This window comes from Patella vulgata, chromosome 8 (assembly GCF_932274485.2).
Source record: "Patella vulgata chromosome 8, xgPatVulg1.2, whole genome shotgun sequence".
Classification (NCBI taxonomy): Eukaryota; Metazoa; Mollusca; class Gastropoda; family Patellidae; genus Patella; species Patella vulgata.
In genome coordinates this window covers 26,881,126-26,903,880 of record NC_065886.2, presented here as the reverse complement: position 1 = coordinate 26,903,880, position 22,755 = coordinate 26,881,126, and the positions used below count along the sequence as shown (strand labels likewise).

Below are 22,755 nucleotides of genomic sequence, written 5' to 3'. Positions count from 1 at the left end.
CGGGGGTCCTATTGTTGTTTGTTCAAATTGTTCGTACTGGCCGCGGATCGTACTAGTATGTACTCCAACCCCTTGAGTGCCTGGGGTGTTTTACTTCAGGATTTTTTTTTTAAAATTAGGATTAATTTCGGTGCATCTGAGACAATTTAGGCAGCGATTTCCTGGGGGCCCCGAAAATCTGTTGGTACCTACCAGTCCCTCAGACCAGGTACTGGTTGGCTCCGTCCGGGATAAAGTATTAGTATGACCCAGAATTGTGGGGGGCCCCTAAATGTGGGGGAGGGGGTGGGACACTTGTCTCACTTTGCCCCCCCCCCCACCCTAGATCCGGTACTGATCTCAGTTCCTGGCAATATTCACGAACCGTCACTTCCTGGATTATGTCCCCTAATTGTACGAAAAGTCGGTACGAAAAGTCGCGTCTTTAGCTTGTGGTCTGAGATTGACCCCCTATGCCAATGCAAACTAGACTGCGGGTGTGGTTCATGTATAATCAATCATACCAATGACCGCAATTGAAGAACATTTTTCCGAACATTGAAACTTTCTGAGAGTGAGTCTTTTTATTTATAAGAGCACTGTTTTCGCACATCACAGCACGGAAATGCTCCACGCATGTTAAAATAGGCTCTGATATTTCGTTAAAAAAAAGGCTGCAGGGGAGAAAGTGAAAATGGCAATCACCTGTCGTGCAACGTGAGTCGTCCATGACCCTGTCAATACTGCCACACTGGTAGTCATGTATAACGAGACTACAGTTTTACGTCAAGAATTGGCCAATGAAATGAAAGATAAATAGGACAGTTGCGCTGATTGGTGACCGAGACCACGGGAATTATCAGTGCGCAGGCGAATCCACTAATGATTATTTTCTGGTATATGGTGATATTTCATATGTGTTAAACATACATTGTGATTATATTTCATTTTAAAGTGACAACGTTGTTCCAAAATGATGAACTATGGATCTAGCGGTGTGACTCTAAAAGCCTTACTTGAGGATCCTAACCTCCAAAATCCCCCGCTTCTCAGTTCAAGTAAGTGACCTCTATACTTGTACAGTTATGTTTCTTGCGTCAATAGTTTATTATTGAACTCACCAACACTATGTTCTGGTTTGGTGTCCTAATTAATTAAGTTTGTTTAGTATAGCAACTATTAGTTCATAGTTCATTAGTTGATACCCGCGGAATGACATTACGGGTGTCGAATATAAGAACTAAAGATACAACCGAAATAATAAATTTTAGTTTATATATTATTACCATGAATTGGTATACATGTACTGATTCATACCACATACCACTGTAACTGTGTACATATTTTACGTACGTTTACTTTTTTTCGACCTGTCTCATTTTCAACTAGTTCTAATCAATTGTCAAAATAACGAGACCTGTAGTAGAGGAAATAGATGTAGTACGGTATAATATTTTATTTTTTGAACAAAAAGGAAGAAATTCATCAAAAAATTTAAAGGAATTCTGAACTCTTAACTGGTTACACACCGAATATACAGAACTCGTTAATAAGTGTATTAAAGGGGAATTGTGACTTTCACCAGGACAATAAATTCTAAAAATATTAAAGGGCCAGTAGGGCTTTGCAGAACTTTGGATCAAACTCACCAATTGCAATATAATTCTGTAGAAAGTATACTCTGTATTAAACATACATTATGCAAGAGCTAAATCTGATTATTGAAAGTCTTTATTATTTAGGCTTCAGATATCATAGAAATTATAAATTAGATCTTTATTTACACAACAAGCACAAAATCAACTCTGTAGACCCACGGATGGCTTGGATTCAGCTTGGATTTAAACAGGATTTCGTTGACTGATTTATTTTTAAATGGCGTCGTGAGCGGAGATTAACTGTTACGTTGATGTCATACTCCCGGATCGAGGCTAAATGATAAGAGTATACGAAGCGAGGCCGCTGTTGAGCGATGCCTTAACAAATGACATCTAAACTATTTAAAGTGCAATAAACTAAACACAGATAATGACAAATTATACAATTCCTGGAGACCGTCTTAATAATATCAATAAAAATATTTTTATTTCCCCAATAAGCACAACGGCACTGGTGTATAGGCCCTACCTATAGATTTATCATAATTGTATTATAATATTATGCCCTATATTCAATTGATTTAATGCATGCCCAAAATACAAGTAAGAATGAAAATTTACCCTCTCACTCATTTTGTCAAATTGTTATAAAAATCCAAAATAGTAGGCCTAAAACACAAATTCGGATATATATGATGACAGCAGACAAAAGACAGCAGAGATTATGTAGGTGGAGTTAACGCCTGTCAACAAACGATTGGCCATACTAAGAATCGGTGAAGATGGAATTCAATCTCATTTCTAGTCAAAAATTTCACTGGTGATAACTATGTTCAGAATAAAGTAATTTGACTGAAATTTTCAATATATTCTTCTTTCAGCATCTATTTTTGAACTGTTATAGCAAGAATGGCTAACTCTTTATAAAAATCTCCCATAATATATCTTTAAAAAGACTACTAGGGGAACATGGCCATGCATCACTTATACATGTAACTACATGTATTGTACTTGGCATCAGGGTTCTCATTTTATGATTCGCTTCACAGTCCTACTTAACTACCTGTATATTAATGATTACTATAAATAAAACATGACCAGAGAGCATCTTAGTAGTCATTATAAAGGTCCATGGTGAAATGTAGTTCATACATATTTGAACTACACATTGTAATACACGCTGTATTTACATACTATATATTATGCTGTCCAGTAACTCATCATAGTCATCATACCAGCATGTTCCTGAAGCAAGGACAGCAAGTTTTACAATATCTAGCCATTGCTAGATTAGTCTGAAATTGCCAAACTTTTAGGTACGTTATGATACAAACACATAAAGGAAGTTTCGTTTACAGCCTTTTTAACTTGAAAACTCTCGGAAAACTAAAGGAAAACAACCATAGTAGCATAATGAAAGAACAGAAACATAAGTGAGAAAGGTTTGGACTAAGATGTGAAGTGGGTCAAGGAATAATCATAGCGGAAAAGTTCCAGCAACCTTGACATTGATTGAACCATCAACTTTGAAACTCTTGATGGCATGGGATTTCTCCGATATTAAATAGATTAGAAGAGTTCAGCCATATCTTGATTTAAAGATACATTCCCGGGTATAAACTGGGTGATTTGATGATATATTTGGACTAGAAACATATTCAAACTAATTAATTGTCGCTCGCAATAGAGTAATTTTGAATGAAATTTTCAAATTATTCATTTTACATTATCTATTTTCGAACTATTATAGCAAGAATGGCTAGCTCTTTATCTAAATCTTAAATAATGTATCTTTAATTGTGTGTTACGCATGTATGCCATTCAAAAGGGACCCCACAATTGTAGTCAGGTCCAGGGCCCCGCTCCAGTTAAGCTGGTCTTTGCTTGATGTACAGAGTTTAAGCGAGGTCAAGCCTTCTATTGAAGATGACATACTAGTAAATACATACTTATAACTTAATCTGTCAATATTTGAACAGGAATATCCACATCACTTTTCTAAAAATTGGTGTTGGGTTGTTTGAAGACACTGGGTAGATTCTACTGGTGACCCCATTAAAGAAAAGACATCTAGCAACTTGTAAAGCTAACATCCATTCTTACAGAGACGAGGGGGGTATCAATTTTCTTGTGACCTTTTTCGTGTATTTTGCTGGTTTATGTTCTGTGGTACTGATTAAAGGGGCATTATGTAAGATTTTGATACAGAGCGCGCCGTTCTCGCTATAATATTTTAAAAATAGATAATGCAAAAGGAACATATTGAAAATTTCATATCAAAATCAGAGCCATCTCATGGCATCGAGAGTTGATTATGTAAATAAATGTCCAATTAAAAATTTATATAACATTTAAGGTCCAAAGAAAGACATGCAATACTATAGGCAGATTTACCTCTGACATAATGCCTGTTTAATTACAAAATGTAAATTTTATTAAAAACAGCAGCTTTTTTGCACTATGAAAAATAATGCAATAATCAAATATGTTAGACACAGACACAGTTTATCACTATATCCCCCAATAATATTCCAATTAAACTGACCTCAAAGTGTACTGCAAATAGCTTAACATATAATAAACCAATTCTCATTGAAATGAAAGTGAAACCTTACCATACAGTGTGATTTGAAAAAATCCAATGATTACATTGTATTTCTTTCCTTTCCCAACTTAAAATGACTGACCAAACCAGAATTAGAATAAACACGACAACGTCACTCTTTCAATATGGAGTCCATGTCCATATTTCTATGCTAATTCTATGAGTTTATAGTACAAATTCTTATAAGTTATAAGGCAAGGGATTTGGGGGGGGGGGGTTAATATGATGCAATATCTGACAAGATTTTCTCTGGGTGATGGTGCCCTTTTCAAAGACGAAAATGGGTCTAAAAGCACATAATGTAATACGATTGTATATAAAGTCATTTGCATTCAATTTTTATACCCCAACATTTCAGTGTGGACATAATATGTTGTCACTTATGCCAGTCCACACACAGAGGCTACAGTCTTTAACAGGATATTTGTGTAAAGCATTGGGGTCATCAAAAGGATGAACCCTATCGATTTTCAATGCTCCACACTTTGTAGTTCCCGAGTTATTCCCCTTTTTCCAGAACCTTGTTAACTAGATAGAGGCTTCAATTTTTGACAGACTTCTTTCAAATTTGACATGCTGCGCTGGGATCATAAGCTGATGAACCCTATCAATTTTCGTCACTTTGTGACCTTTTGTGTCAGAGTTATTGCCTCTTTGCCAAAAACGTTGTTCGAGGCTTCATACAGACAAATACTATGATTCAACAAATTATTATTGTGTACATGTATATACATATCCACAGGTTAAATATCTAATAATATACAAATATCAGTGTGTGGTAAATATATTTATTTTCACTTGTAATATGTAGAAAAAGAAATATATAATTTATGGTACATATATATTCAAATTGTATGTTCAAAAATAACAGATAAACAGGCTTACATGTAAATTAAATGGACCACAAAATGTATCCAGAATGAACATAAGTTTTAGTCATAACAACCATTTTGAAAAATCAGAACAATTAAGTTTTTATTATTTCATAATAATATGGTTTATAACCCCTCAAATGATGTTTAGAGACTAATGATAATTAATTTGAGTACATTTTGACGTGGACCGAGTAGTGAAAAGTTAGATATTTTCCAAAAAGTGAATGATCGTGATCTGCTAATTTAAATCCTGTATATCAGGACATAACTAATGATTGATTCCAAAGGAACAGGAACTACACCTATAAACTTGTTAACATGGTATATCTTACACACATCCTGTAATTATTATAAAGGTCATTTCAGTCACAAAGTACATGTACAGAAAGGTTACTTTCTAAATTCCTCTGTTTTACGCCTCCTCAGCTGACAAAAGATACAAAAAAACAGACATTTTACAGACACATTTAGGAAGCCCTAATTTTGTTAATTCAGTTTCTCCTTGCATTTACATTCAAGATATTCTCCTTGCATTTTCATTCAAATGTTTAATAACTATTTGTACTTTTTATACCCTTATACTACATGTACATGTATTCTTTAAACAAATGGGTATTATTGCTACACTTGACTACCTTTGTAAATATGTGACATACAACAAAAGATAAAAATCTACACCCACATACAATGAGTGATTCTGATTGTATCAGTACATGTAGTTACTCATTGAAATTCTCCTAGTCATGCTGACTTAAAATGACTCTTGACTTCTTTCATTTGGGTCAAAATTAAAATATCTGATTTAATTGGATATATTAATTTGTTTTTTGAGATTTTATTTTGTGTCATTGTTTTACATCCATGAGTAATGCCCATCTGGATATACATGTATAGTCAACTGCAATAATACTATATACCGGAAACACTGAAAAACACCGGAAAACTACCAAAAAACACCATGTTATACTGAATATTGGAAAGTCGGGCAAAACAATTTTTTCGGGCAATCATTAAATTTTTCGGGCAGTGGCATAATGATGAAAAAAAAAAATTTTTTTAGTGGATATGAAAGGATAAAAATGTCAGATTTTGAAAAAAAATTGCATGTTCAGGGGAGGCATTGTGGTCTCTGGCTCTCAGTCGGTATCATGCTGAAAATAAAATTGACCTCGGTATAATCTTTAATATTTGATGCTACAGTGTATACAGTTTGATCAATCATTAATAGAAATAACATATTAAATCAGATCAACTTAGTTTAATACTTTATTTTGACCAAAATCAAAAAGTTTTACCTCCAGTAAATTTTAAAGTTCAGTTCTCTGTAATTTTGTACCATTTTGATGATCAATTTCCTGTTATTGTCTTAATTGATGATCAGTATTTAAATGAGTTTGGTGGTTACACAAGTTGGCTACAGGCCAGCTAATACATAATAACCTTGAACATATAGAAATCAAAGCTTTACAAATGCAATCAATACCTAGGGATTCAATGCAAATATTGTTACACGGTACTTGTAATTTAATAGACATGATTGAAATATCTATTATAGGATACAACTTTTAGTTATATGAAACATGACAAAACAATTACGGTAACTAGGAAGAAACCTCAGTAAGCAGAGGAAGAAAATAATTTCTCAACCAGAAGATATTAATTACTCAGAAAATCATGATATTTTTATACAGCAGTTGGGGACCAGACTCAGGCACGGCACATTTGGTTTATACTAAGGAGAGCAAGTTGGAAAAAAAATTGGGACTGTCCGCACCGAATCAAATTAGGGAGGGATATTGAAATGGGGTCTGCCCGTATAGCCGTCCGTTTGTCAGCCGTCCACAATTTCTTGTGAACACTCTACAGGCTACATTTATCATCTGATTGTTTTGAAATTGATATACATGTATGTTGTTTACATCAGTGAGTTGAAGAAGCCTATTTAGTTTCGATAATTTCCTTTAATTTCTTATGAAGTTATGGCCCTTGTTTCACTTTGTTGAACTTGTGAAAAAAGTTATCATCCGATCTGTACAAAACTTATATGCAGCATTTAAAGTAATGAAATGAAGACTTCTATTGAATTTCAGCAGTTTCCATTAATTATGTCTAGAGTTATGGCCCTTGTTTCACTTTATTGAATCTTGTGTACGCTCTAACAACAAAAGTTATCATCTGATCTGTATGGAATTTATTTGCATCATTTAGATCAGTAAAACAAAGAAACCTTTTGAATTTCAGCAATTTCTGTTAATTTCTTCTAGAGTATTTTCGGGCGTGGTTTCCCCATGTCAGTGATGCAGGACGGTGGGCCTGACAGGGACAGCTGTCTAGTCATTCGGATGGGACGAATAACCGAGGTCCCATGTACAAATTGGCTTGCACGTAAAAGATCCCTTGGCAGTTGGAATTCGATATAAGAGTAGGCCGTAGCGCCACTGCCTGAGCAAAATTTCCCTCATAGCACACTGTATGGCGTATGCCCGTCTTCATTAGCCCAGTTTAGGAGCAAAACAGTAGGACGTTAAACCCCATTTCATTTCATTTCTTCTAGAGTAATGGCCCTTGTTTCACTTCGTTGCACCTTTAGAACACTTGAATGACAAAAGTTATCATCTGATCTATATGAAATTTATATGCATCATTTAAATTAGTAAAAAAAAGGAATTATATTGAAATTCAACAATTTCTGTTAATTTCTTTTCACTTTGTTCACCTTATGAACTCGGACAAAAATTATCATCTGATCTGTATGAAATTTATATGCATCATTTAAATTACTTAAACGAGGAATCATACATGTGAATGGTCTAACAACCAAAGTTACCATTCGATCTGTATGAAATTTACACGCATCATTTAAATTAGTGACATGAAGAAGCCTATTGAATTTTGGGAATTTCCAAATATTAAGTATAGAGTTATTGCTCTTGTTAAATTTGGTTGAACCTTGTGAACATTCAAATGGCAAAAGTTATCATCTGATCTGTATAAAATGTATATGTATCATTTAAATTAGTAAAACAAGGAAGGCTATTGAATTTCCTTTAATTAGTTCTAAAGTTATGGTCCTTGTTCCTCTTTGTTGAACCTTGTGAACGCTCTAACAAAAAAGTTATCATCCGATCTGTATGAAGTTTATATGCATTACTTACAAGTTACATATTAAGACGAAAGATCCTATCAAATTTTAACAAATTTCTGTAAATGACTTCTAGAGTTCAGGAAGGCCCTTGTTTCAGTTTGTAGAACCTTTTGAACCCTCAAATTTACTGATCTGTATGAAATGGTCTTGTGAATGCCCCCCATTACCTATAAAAATGAATAAATATGCTACCGATTGGGGATTTAGCTTCTGTGGTCGGATGTTTCGTTGCCTGGCACCCTATCTTTTCATACATAAAGTGTTTTCTACCAGCCTTAAAATACATTAGTATCTGTTTCAGCAAAAAGTCATGAAAGAAATACTTTTTAAAAGCTGTAGTTGTCCAAGAGCTTTCTTGGATTATCAGCGTGCTCAATGAAATGATCTTTAACAAAATATATCCATTACTCTCAAAACAGAGATTATCTTAATAGAATAATCCAAACCATGAGATTCGAACCACCAACTGTATGATCGATGGTTAAATTGTCATACTTTCGTAGATGAAAGTCTGATGCTTTTGATTATTTGTATTGAAATCTACTCAAACATCTGAACAAACAATTTGTTTAGATTAATATAATATATATTTTAAATTATACATCAAAGAGCCAAAACAACAAGTAATATCCAGAGCAATACAATTAAGTTGCAGATTATGTAACAATATGGCTACAGCAACTAAAAGCAGCTTTCAGAATATCAGTCAGCAAAAATCTTAAGAATAACCAATAATCCCTTTTAGAGTTATTGCCCTTGTTTAACTTTGTTGAACCTTGCGAACACTCTAATGACGAAATTTATCCGATCTGTATGAAATTTAAATGCATCATTTAAATCAGTGAAACAAAGGAGCCTGTTGAATTTCAGCAATTTCCAATAATTACTTTGAGCGTTATGGCCCATGTTTCACTTTGTTCAATCTTGTGAACGCTCAAATGACAAAAGTTGTCATCCGATCTGTATGTAGATTATTTAAATTAGTGGAACTAAGAAGCCCATTGAATTTCAGCAATTTCCGTCAATTACGAGTAGAGTTATGGTCCTTGCTTTACTTTGTTGAACCTTGTGAACATTCAAATGACAAAAGTTATCATCCTATCTGAATAAAATTTATATGTATTATTGTCCCCTGCCTGTCTGTCTGTCACACTTCTTGGGACACATTCACTCTCGTTCTAATTGAGCTAGAATTTTCAAACTTGGTATAGGTGTTTATTAGGTCAATGCCTTGACGGAGTTCAAAGATGAGCATTTTCTGCTTAGGGTAAGCAAAGATAAGCAATTTAATTGGTTGATGCTTTGGGACACGATAACTTTAGTTCTTTCTAATTAAGTGAGAGTGATGTAACTTGGTGTATAGTTTTATTACATCAATACCTTGACTACATATGTAAGTTCGATAATAAGCATTTTCTGCTCAGGGTAAGCAGAGCGATAAGCAATTTAATTGGCCGAGACTTTGGAACACAATAACACTCCTTCTAATTGAGCTAGAATGTTCAAACTTGGAAACTTGGTGTAGGCATTCATTAGGTGAATGCCTTGATGGAGTTCGACGATGAACATTGTCTGCTTACGGTAAGCAGAGATAAGCAATCTGATTGGTTGATGGTTTAGGGCACGATAACTTTAGTTTTAATTAAGTGGAAGTGATGAAACATTATAGATTCATTATATCATTACCTTGACTAAGTTTGATGATGAGAATTTACTGCTTTGACTAAGGAGCGATAAGCAATTTGATTGGTCAAGACTTTGGAACATAACAAATCTGCTTTTAATTGAGGTTGAATATTTAAATTTGATGTAGATGTTCATTAGGTGAATGTCTTGACTGAGTTCAATGATTAACATTTCGAGCTAAAGCTAAGCAATTTCATTGGTCGATGCTTTGGGACAAGATAACTTTGATTCTATCTGATAGAGAGTGATGAAACTTAGTGTATAGTTGACAATCAGTTTGATTGCTTGATACTTTTGAAAAAAAAAATGTGCTATTAATTAATATGTGTCATTTTTTTATTTTGGACTTTCGGCGGGGGACATCAGCCTCACTGTTGGCTTGTTTAAATAATAAAACGAAAAAACCTGTCAAATTTCAAAATTCCTGTAAATTACTTCCAGAGTTAAGGCCCTTATAAACTGATCTGTATGAAATTGTCTTGTAAATGCCCCCAATTACCTACAAAAGAATAAATATGCAACAACCCTTGTTGACTGCCCGGGCATATGTTTTGTTTCCTGGCAACCTATCTTTTTTAAAAAAAGATTGCCAAATTTGGTAATAAAATGGCATTGTCCCTGTAACCAGTCACTATCTTGTAAGATATAACTTTTACTATGTCTTTTATAAGGTTTTCGGTATCTCTGAATTCAAAAATGATTATTGAATATCCAACATGACAGAAATTCAAAATGGAATCCAAAATATCTGATTTTAAATAATTCAGGTTTTTCTTTCTGTTGGATATGACATATGACACATGACAGAAATTCAAAATGGAATTCAAAATGTCAGATTTTAAATTATTCAGGGCTTTTTTTCTGTTGGATATGACATATGACATACATGTATCTTCCACATGATATACAATGTCATTTGGTTAAATGACCCCTTGAATGAAGTCCACAATGGCCTCATTTTTATTAATTGTCATTATTTTTTTCCTTTGGATATGGTTTGAGATATGTCTTATGTAAAGTTTTTGAGGTTACTAAGTTCAATTCCATCACCAAAAACTAACTTTGAATAGCCCAGATGATGTAAATTTTAAACGGCAATCATAATAAAACCAGTAATGGTGATTCTTTTCATGTGGATATTGTTTTTAAAATATATCTAATAAGGTTTTTAGGGTTACTGAATTCTATTTTGGGTTCAAAATAAATATAAGAAATCCAAACATCTGTTTAGTGTTCTTTTTTTTAGTGCAATTTTCTTCATTTGGTGTATTTTTGCACCATCTTCACTGGTGTAAAAGTATCCAGCTGTTAAGAATTTGCACCCTAATATTACTTCAGAAATGGTTATGCATTCTTTGTTTACAGCCTTTGTGGTATCACTTCTAGGGATAGACTGAAAATGTCATATCCAACATGAAGAAAATGATGATTAACATAGAATTTGCCATTTTGGATTCCATTTTGAATCACTGCTATGTTGGATTATCAAAATTTATCTTTAAATTCACAGACATCGAAAACCATATAAAAGACATATGGGGAAAATGCCATTTTATTACTAAATTTGGCAGCCATTTTCAAAGAAATTTTTTTTAGGGTTTTGTTTGGTCAAATTCGTTTTTTAGGCACATTTCGCTGAGCTATAAACACTAAGTGTTTGAAGAATTGTAAACAAAAGTTATTCTCCTACCACTAAAACACACTGTCACGAGATATCAATCTCCAAGACTTCATGAAGACTTTTATATTGAATTATGTTAATTAATTCATTTCGCCTTGGCCGAATTTGAATATGTTGTTGTCTGACATGTTTCAATGAACCAAACTGCATTGATTTCTTTTGCAATTTGTTTGGGGTAAAACGTTATCCCTCCCCGCCTAATTGCTCAGTTTCCAAGAACGATGAAATCAATGAACATATTTTAAGTTGAATTATACGACAGTCATCACATTTGTTCATGATGTGGATGGAATACATAGAAATTTGGAAAGTTGCAGATATCAAAGTTAAATTAAGAACTGGATTCAAAAGTTAACTAATCAAAAATGTCACTTAACCATAGTCAGTAGGACAATAGCTAATGAACTAATAATGCTTGTAATATTGATTGAAGAATATGCGTGAGGGCCAATGTAATAATGCCAGAAGGCTTCAGACTAATGATCACTACAAAAATAAGGTCATAAAATTGTTGTATCCTTGCCTTGATGTTCATAGATAGAAATATGATAGTTGTCAACTAGACAGACTGAGAGAAAAAAACAATGTAAATTTTTCATAGGGTGGACTAATAGCATACCACATTGGTCTGAAGATTGGGAGAAAAGTTTAAAATAGGTCCAGTGTTTCCTGCTCTCTCTAAAATCCCAAATTTTATATTTTGCTTATGCATTATTCAAGATAAACTTCTGTCATCTTTTACTACAGTGAGACGTTATTTGTGCACAAAACTTAATATTTAAACTTAATGGTTTGATTTCAGATGGAAAAGATAAAAAGAAGGGAGAACAAGGAGCACAGTATGATTTTGGTTCAGCTTTTCTTGGGCCAAACTTGTGGGATAAAACATACAATGATCCAGATTTTAACTTGGAGTACATGGATTTGGACGAGTTCTTGCATGAAAATGGAATCCCCTTAGGAGATGAGGAACTGGCAGCACTGGCCGATTCCAGTGCAAAGATGCAGAATCGGTCTCCAGCCCAAATGTCACCTAAACAAATATCAACTCCTCCTCTTAACATACAGCCACGGTTCTCTCCTAGCCCAATACAGACCACACAACATCTTCCTCAATCTACAACTTCATCAGTGATGGGATCTCCATGTCATTCTAATCCTCCTCCATCACCTCCAGCTATATCACCAGGTAGGTAGCATGTTTGTATAGCTTATTCTACATGATCAAAAAGTATAGGACAAGAAATTTATGCATCAAAAATTTAATGTGACTTGAAGGAAGTTAACATAAAAGCTTATTAAAATTAATGTGACGAGTTGTAGGCTACTTTGTAGCACTATGCAGCACTATGCAGTGCTATGCGCCGCTGGTCAGGCGTAGAAAGCACAGATGCTAAAAACTCCTCCACAGCCAAACGTGCGGCGCATACTCCCTTCTCTGCTACACATTTTATTAGCCTTGTGATTGTCTAGTATTGTCTCTGGTTATATTTGTAATTCTTTTCTTATATCTAGGACCTTTTTTCACATGTATTTTCTTCTTACTATCTCAGTAGTTAAGACGTTTATCTACCAGGAATAACACAGCATCAGTTTGTGGATACATAGGTTACAAGCTTAGGTTACATTACAATACTTTAAGTCAACATGTCATTTTCTCCACCCCCTAATTTACAGATCGGTTTACTGATGGAACACACTACATCATATCATTCTCTGACAAATCAATGAGGTCTACTCAATCCAGATGGTGTCTCTTGAACCTCAGCGGTCTCTCCTGAATATGCATAGTCTATGCTCTCTAAGAATTTAATAGCTGTTTACCGATCGCCCAGAGCTCCGATATTTTTCTACCCTTGGGTTTTGGCTTTCAATTATCTAATTGGTCAAATATGACGTAATTAATGATGCAATAGTAATTTTCCTATCATAAGTGATCTGGTGATATTTTGTTTTCACATAGAACCAGCTATGTTTTCCAAATTATAAATCAACCCATCACTCAATCAATTTAAGTGTGTGTGAGATATGACTTCTGTACAAAATGTGAACCCATCCAATAAGTTAAAATTTTGTCTAAAATGTATTAATCCTGGTCTGGTTAAGCTAACTTATCTAATTTTTATATATTAATCATCACTGATTATTGTCTTATTTGATGATATTAGACTACTGATTACTACTCCAAATTTCTTTATCTTGTGTTAGAGAAATGGGTATTAAGATTAATATAACTGGCAAAAGGTCTCACTCATTTAATGCATCAATTTCTTGTCTGCCTTCTTTTCTTGTTTTATAGTAATCTTTATAATATACTCGTAAGTTTGCAGTTTTATCATGAACACAAATACAAATGACACAGAGTTTGTTTATTAATGACATTGAGAAAGTAAGGACTGTTTAAATTGACATTAGTTTTGATAGAAATGGCTTTTGGTAGGGTTGGGAATGGCTTTAACTGCCTTTAAATTTGACAAAGTCTCATTACTTTCTGTTGTAGCCTGCGTGTCTCCTCCACACAGCCCAGTCGTAGCTGATGTACCGTTCAACGTAAGCCCCCAGGATTTACAGTTAGTGACTGTCCCAGGTAAAAATTTGGACATCAATTTTCTTTCTTTCTCAAACTTTGACTCACAACTGCATGGAATCATGTTCATTATGAAAAAAGCAAACTGGTTTCATTGTCTCTCATTTGTAATTATGGTCCTAGGATGTTCAATATCATCATGAAACTTTTTACACACATCAACCTATTATAAGCCATATATAAAGGCTACATGACCTTATTTTATTTCAGAAAATAATAGAAAAAAAAACATCCTCATCAGTTTTTATACGCCCACATTGAAATGTGGTTGTACATTGTCGTTGCCAACAATTGCTTGTGGATGCACTAGAGGCTAAAGTTAATATCCGATTGGCTTCAAATTTATACAAAGTGTTTAAAGTCATAAGATGAAGAAGCCTTTTGATTTTCATCGATTTCCGATAATTACTGCCAAAGTTAGGGCTCTTGATCACTTTGAAATATCTTGTGGAAGCTCTCGAGGCTAAAGTTAATATCCGATTGACTTTAAATTTATACACAGTCATGAGACGAAGAAGTCTATTGATTTTCAACGTTTTCCGATAATTACTGCCAGGGTTATGGCCCTTGATCACTTTGAAAAATCTTGTGGATGCTTTTTAGGGACTATACATGTAGTTATCATCTGATTGATTTTACATTTATACACCGTGTTTACATCTGTATACATTCGTTTCGATTGACTTTAGATTGATACACAGAGTTTAAACTCTTGAGACGAACAATTATATTGATTTTCAATGATTTTTGATAACTTGAACAGTTAAATCCATGATATTAAATGTTTTGTATATTAAATGTTAGCATGGGCCAAACAAATTCTAATAATTTTCTGATAATTACTTAATGAGTTGTTACTCTTAATCATATTTTAGTGTATTATAAATGTTTCATTACTGACAAAAGTAAAATATGCTACAACTCTTGTTGACTGCCCGGACAATTTAGCAGCTGTGGGCGTATGTTTCATTCCCTGGCAACCTATCTTTGAGAAATAATGAAACGTAAAAATGGATAATCGAGTCTTTGGATTTTTCGTACCGACTTTAATAATAATGATGGAATCTAACCTAAAATTCAAAAGCTAATATCTCGGTTCAGGTTGGAGCAATTTGACTGAAATTTTCAGCATATTCTATATATGTTACCTATTTTTTAACTATTATAGCGAGAACTGTCAACTTTTTATCTGATCCCCGATAATGCCCCTTTAATTAAGAAAGCATAATCAAAATACCAATGCTAGATAACCCCCTGGCTTGGATTCAATAGGTAGAAAAGGTTGTTCACCCACAACAAACTGATGGCAGTCTTATTACATTGTGAACAGCAAAGATCAAAAAAATTTCAATTACATGACTTTGTAAATACGGAATGGATTTGAGCCATTGAACTTCCTATTAGAGACTTATTTTGCACAATATTGTAGTTTCCATGGGATTCCTATTACAGTGACACATCAAGACTTCAAATGTTTCCGGTTGAATTTGGAAGTGTAAATTTGGCTCAATTATCAAGTACTCAACTCTGATACTGTAAATGTTCTTGACATTCATTAATGACATTGGACAATAGAAAATTGATTCATTGTTATAGGAAATAGAGATCATAGATTCACATTATAACTAGCTTAATTTTTATACGCCCACATTTTCATGTGGATGTATATTGTTGTCGCTGCTGTCCGTCCGTCCACAATTTGTTTGTGGACACTCTACAGGTCACAATTTTTATCCAATTTTAATGAAACTTTAAATAAAAGTTATCTCCAAAAGACCTTGATTCCTTTCGATATTGGATTGTTACTTCATGGATTATGGCCCCTGATTGTGTGTAAAACCATGTTTTGAGCTTGTGGAGACTCTAGAGGTCACAATATTTATCCTATTGTGATGAAACTTGAAATTTATGTTTATAACCCAAAGATCTCAGTTCCTTTCGATATTCGCGCATCTCGGACCGTAAATTCCTTGATTATGGCCCAAGATTGGACGAAAAATGGAGTTTTTAGATTGTGGACCCGATTTTGAAAAACATTTAAATATATCATTGTTACACCCTAATGACGATTGAGTTTGAATTTCCTTGTATGGAAATAGTGTAAAAGTATTGTGTAAATACCAAGGTTGTGGACCCTCTAGAGTTCACAATTTTTATCTAATTTTGATGAATCTTTAAATATATTTGCACATATCGAACTGTAACTTCCTAATTGTACGAAAAATCTTGTCTTTAGATTGTGGTGCCTCTAGAGGTCACAATTTTTATCTGATTTTAAAAATAGTTTAAATATATCACCATTTCACCATAATGACGGTTGAATTCGAATTTCGTGAAAAAACGGATCTACCCAACAAAATGGCCGCTCCTTGTATGCAGATAGTGTAAAAGTATATAATACCAAGGTTGTGCATCCTCTAGAGTTCACAATTTTTATCTGATTTTGACGAAACTTAAAATATATGTTTATATCCTTTTGATATCTGCACATATTGAACTGTAACTTCCTGGATTATGGACCCTGATTTTACTCTGTTCATCTCTGTAAAACGTAGGCATACATGTATCTTGCAAGGAAACGGCTTGTTTGTATGGTCATAATAGTTATATTGACTTAGGTTTTGGTATACGTAATTATTATTCCTGATTAGAACCCCAAAACCATTCAAGATACATGTATCTTTAAGAAACTTTATAAAAGTTGCAACATTCATACATCTAGAACTGAGCATATAACTTTTGATAACTTTGTACTTCTAAACAAAACTGGTAGCATAATTAGAATGATTATATTAATACTATTTACTAAGTATCTTATATTTATAAGAATACTATTGGTATTTGGTTGTTAAAGTTGTTGAACCATTGGCAATAATGTTTGTCCTTCTACCTTCCAAAACATATTCAAGGGCATGGGAAATTGATAACGGCATCTTTCATCTTTTAATTTTAACATGTTTGGATGTCTTTCATTTACACTTAAACCCTGTAGATCATTCCGAAAATTAACATAAACTTTGATTTCTGCTCATTTATTTATCAGTGTGCAGTGACAACTAAACACCATTTTTGAGACCAGGGAAATTCAAGTAAACTACATGTAATGTCTCTTTGTTAGGTAGAAATTGAGATGAAATATAAAGGTCCATGTCTTTCGTCAGAATTGCAGTTTATTTAGACAAAAATAGATATTCCATGATGTATAGATTAACCCTGATTTGTATCAATGAGTTGTTGTCCTTATAAATGTTGAATTCCAGTCGTTTGTTTCCTATGACACCAATGTTAAGAGCCGCAAAGAGAATATTTTATTTTATTATTTATCTTGGATATGTTCTGCTTAATCAATCACATTTTAAACATATTTATCTGATATTGTAGGTCAAGAAATGTTTGATCCCCGTAAACGTGCATTTACTGAAGAAGAACTGAAACCCCAACCTCTCATTAAAAAGTCAAAGAAGGTAAATTGTTCATGTTTTACAAAATTGTAATAAAGTTTAAACACATCACTAGTCCTATACAATATGTCAAATGTAAAACACTCGAGGACACACTTGAGAAACTAAAAAAAAAATCCACTAAAAGTGGGGTTCTGTTCTAACTAAATTTTGTATTCCAGGTGCACTAAGTTTGGACTACCAAAAAAGGTGACTTTTTGGCTAGTTCATAATGCATGTTTGATAATTGTAATATTACCTAAAATAGGAATTTTTTCTATAGAAATAAAAACACCTTGCCTTATTGTTAGGAGGGAGAGATGGGGAGGTCAAAGCCAAGCGTTTTTCTTTGGATTTTTAAACAAATAATAATTGGTTTATTGTGCTATCTTCAACACAACTGTCAGATAACTATACTGTCTACACATCTTCCGTTTAACTTGAAGGCTTTCATGACTCTACATTTGTTGCTACATAAACAACAGTTTTAAGGTTGTGCTCAGATTTTCTCTTGCTAACAACCTCTGTTAATTAACAGATATTTTGACTAGAAAGCTAAAGTGTTAGACTGGTTCAGTTTTCTGAGAGACAAAAACAAGTTTTTGCTTGAAAATTTCAGAAACTCTTCTGATTAATTCATTTCCTTTTTCTCAAGAGGAAACCAAGTTCTTTAATAAGTTCCTGTCCTTTTTAAAACTTTTGTTTTGTTTCCTTACTTAGGTATTTGTACAAGATGAAAGAAAGGATGATAAATATTGGGCTCGTAGAAATAAAAACAACACAGCCGCCAAACGGTCAAGAGATGCCCGTAGACTGAAGGAGAACCAGATTGCTATGAGGGCAGCATTTTTGGAAAAAGAGAATAACATAATGAAAGCAGAAATGGAAAAATTGAAGAAAGAGAACCATCACTTGAAGCACAGATTGACAAAATATGAAACAAGTTAAATGTTTTATGTTTGGTGTACATCCTCATTACTGTTCCTCACATCACTCTATATTTGACACGTATTGAGGTCTAGTAATTTATTAATATTGTCATTCATTATTACAAGTATAGGTTCTATGAAATTGGAAAAATAGTAGAAACATAAAGAAGGCAATTTTCACTCACATTTTCCTTATCACCGTATTTTAATATGATATAAATATGTATCGTATGATCATAATTCATTAAATTATACATATCCAATAATGTGTACTGAAAAAAATAACATTGTAAATTATGCATGAGATTTTTCATACACTCAGTTTTTAAAATACGGTTTATGAATTTGTTGCATGTGGATTTTATCCAGTGAAAAATATGATATTTATCTTAAATGAACATCTAAATTTGAATTACCGGTAATTGTGGTATGGATATAGTTTATATACCAATGTGTATGCTCAAAGTAATCATCAGTCACTCAACAATGACCTATGAAAGTATATGTCACATCTGTATGTCTGTTGATTTAGTTATTGCGTTTCAGTGATGTCTCGTATAATTCTGTACTTAATAGTACAGTATGATTAGTACTATATATGTTCAGACAGAGATACTACAACATTTATATAATAGCTGTGTTTATATCGCATCAAGGTCAGGTTATTTAGTGCTGTATTTCTTGGCTTGACAACATAAATAATGACAGTGTATCAGTTCTTGGTGTAAATGCAGCTATTGTTATGGGTTAATTCTCAACAATATATTACTGATATTTAAAGATGGCCATATGTCAACCTTAAAGGACAATATTGGTGCCAGTCATTATCACATATGTGATAGAGCTGGTTAAACACATTCCAAATATAATTTTAACACAGAGATCATTGCTACGATAGCTGAGTAATACAGGTTTCCTGAATCGGAAGTGACGAACGCCAAAGGAAAACACGGGTCATACCTCTATATAACTGACAGATGTGACGAGTGATTACAGATACACAGCCGAATTTCTGCTCACTAATAATTCCTTCCAACACCAAAAGTTGTTATATGGGACTGTAAGAGGATACCTGACAATTCAATAAAGTAATTGAATGTCATTAGATAAGAGAACACAAGAAAAATAGAACTAGTCCGTACATTCCCTTGTTTATATTCATTCTATACCTTATAAAAACATGGTAATGCACAGACTTTTTCTGTTTTTCTTTCGTGTTCTCTTATCTAGTGGCAGTCAATTCTTTTTATGAATTGTCAGATATCCTCTCACAGTCTCACACAACAACTTTTGGTCTTGGAAGGAATTATTAGTGAGCAGAAATTCGGACGTGTATCTCTTATCACTCATCAATTCAGTCAGTCATATAGAGGTATGACTCATGTTTTCCTTTGGCATTAGTCACTTCCGATTCAGGAAACCTGTATTACTCAGCTATCGTAGCAATGATCTCTGTGTTAAATTTATATTTGGAACGTGTTTAATTAGTTCTATCACATATGTGATGATGACTGACACCAATATTGTCCTTTAAAACTCAACTGGTAACAATTCAATGACATACCCAGCTGGCTTGAGTTGGGTACAGATTTAGATCAAGGCTTTTATAATACAAAAGATTGCTTATATCTAGCTGAATATTTCTAAGATACCTTAAAGGGGGGCTTATGTCGACTTTGCAAATCAAAGCAGCAACTAGTTCAGGTCAATTGCAAGTGTGCTTATGTCGATCATATCAGCAACTGGGAGCAACTGAATTCAGAGAGCTTGTGTCGACTTGGAACTAATAGCGATTACACTTTACACGTGGCCGTTAATTTATTCATCACACAATCAACAAAATAGCAAATACCTTAGAAGAAGCACCCCGAAGGCATTTACATCATCAACATTTGAAAAGTGGGTGTCTTCGTTGGCGTCCTTTTTGCTTTTTTATAAAGTCACATGACACATAACTGTTATCGTGTGATGTTATTTCCATGGAAACTAGTTGACACCAGTCGTAAGTGCGCTCATGTTGACAGCAACTAGTTTCTGCTAGTTGCAGAAAGTTAAACATGGGCAACTGGCTTCAACTGACTGGAATTAGTTGATTTGAGTTGTAATCGGCATTCAGGTCGATCTCTTTCATTTGTCTTCAGTTAAAGCCAGTTGCTCCCGGTAATCAAAACTTCAGTTGTAAGGTCGACATAAGCCCCCTTTAAGATACACATGGGCATTATGATATGTATATTATATTATATTCATCTATTTAGACATTGACAATGGCAAGGATTACCAAGCTCTTTATTATAATAATTAAATGTAATATTGGTTTTTGTTATTCAATGACAATAATAAAAAGCATATTTATCAACACATGGGGAAATTTTGATTTTTATCAATATTTTCACAATGAATGAGATCTTTTTACACAATTCTAAATGGCTCTGACATACATATACATCTAAATGCTCATCATTTTAAAGTGACCCCTAAAATAATATAAAGTAATTTTACAACTTTAGAAAATGTTAAATTAGGAGTCAAAATTCTTGCATCAAAATCTGTTTGAGTTACTCCATCTGATTTTAGTTATTTTGAACTGATCAATTCTCTATTATAAAAATATAGAAAATAAAATTGAGTGTGGATAAATATGCTTTGTGTTTGTACAGTTATATTGTGCCTTTACAAGATGGGTCTTGGCTAGTTATGTATATAGAGTTGCCTTGAAGTTAAAATTGTTTGTTAAAGAAATATAAACTTATATATGTGTTGAATGTAAAAATTTTATTTTTATTACTAAGATTTATGATTATTTGAATCCGTGTACATCTGATTTGTACCAGATTGCATTTTACAGACATTTTCTTCATTTTGAAAACAACTGAGTTGATAAAAGAACTTAAAAGTCCTCCGCACATGGATAATGTATATTTTTCAGTCTAAGCAATGTCAGCCTCCATAAATATATTTCAGTATTTTGAAAGGCAATTGTTAAAGAAACATATATGAACTGTATTTGCGGGTGTAGTTAAAAGTGATCCACACAGTTTAGCAATGATTTATGGTCAAAATATGGGATTTTGTGACTTAAGTCATATTTAGAGATTGTTTTCCAGCTAAAAAAAATGGTGGAATGAATAAATGTAGTTTAGCATATCACCAACATGGTTCTTATTTTGAAATTTATTAGAGAATTATGTACCTCAGTTTTAGTATAAATTTAATAACTAAAGATAAACTAATTCTCACACGCTAAAAAAATTGTTAATTTGCCTTCACTGGATGGTGGGTGAAAATGCCTCTTATGGTTAATGTGAGTCTATGGTATATTTTTATGTGACCTTCACTACCTCTATATCTTGAAATGAATTAACTACTCATCATTAACAGTTGTAGAATAATATCATGTAAACAATTAAATATATCAAAATTAAATGGTTGGACATGTTTCATACATAAATTTAAATAAATAATATTTTTAAAAGATTTTAGGGTGATATTTTAACAAAACATTTTACTGTATTATTTTAGTCTCTGTGGAACAGAGATTTTTTATTCTTAACAATTTTCATTGTATTAGAAATAGAAAAACCCTTGTAAAATTTTATGTTATTTTTAGGATGTGATATGTTAACATGTCTATTTTATTACTTAAAATATTTTGTTGAATGACTGCAAATTGTAATATAGTAAAAAATTTAGCAAAAATAGTAATTTATCAAACAAACCAAGATCACAGATGACATTTTATCAGCTAATGTCACTATTTTGTTAAGGTACCTTTTTGCCGATCAAAGGCATGTGCACAGGTGATTATTTGTTGGTGATTTTAAGTTACTGTTGCATTATCATTTGTCTACTATATATTATACATCCTGACAGATTATCCTTGATTTTTCATCTGTTAGTTACATATGCGCTACTGGCAGACAATCCATTGCTGTCCTTGAAAGCGGCCGGGAATACTATTGCAAAACATCTGGGATGTGAATTGGGTGTTGCTAGACAGATTGTTGCAGATGAAAAATCAGACACTCTGTGACAAATAATCACGGGTGTACACTGGCCTTATATATTGATTTGATGATGATTGGTATATGTTGAGATAACATTTATTTCTCTCGCAATACAATGTAAAATGGCATTTGGTATTATTTTCAAAATAATCCTCCTCAATAAGTTAGCTATATATATAATGGTTAGGTAATAAGGATTATAAAGAGTTTTCGTGCAAAGAAAAGA

At 33.1% G+C, this 22,755-nt stretch overlaps 1 protein-coding gene across 2 annotated transcripts; it reads left to right on the top strand.

Annotated features, from left to right (window-relative positions):
* The first annotated feature begins 827 nt into the window (after positions 1-827).
* Positions 828-19,432, top strand: LOC126829479 (thyrotroph embryonic factor). Of its 2 annotated transcripts, XM_050559384.2 has the most exons (5): positions 828-1,037; positions 12,372-12,758; positions 14,070-14,156; positions 17,538-17,620; positions 18,317-19,424. In XM_050559384.2, the coding sequence occupies exons 1-5, from the start codon at positions 953-955 to the stop codon at positions 18,542-18,544; spliced, it is 870 nt and encodes a 289-aa protein (XP_050415341.1). In that variant the 5' UTR covers positions 828-952; the 3' UTR covers positions 18,545-19,424. The 2 variants fall into 2 exon arrangements, with proteins under 2 accessions (XP_050415341.1, XP_050415342.1); XM_050559385.2 differs by lacking the exon at positions 14,070-14,156 and having other exon boundaries at positions 18,317-19,432.
* The last annotated feature ends 3,323 nt before the right edge of the window (positions 19,433-22,755 follow it).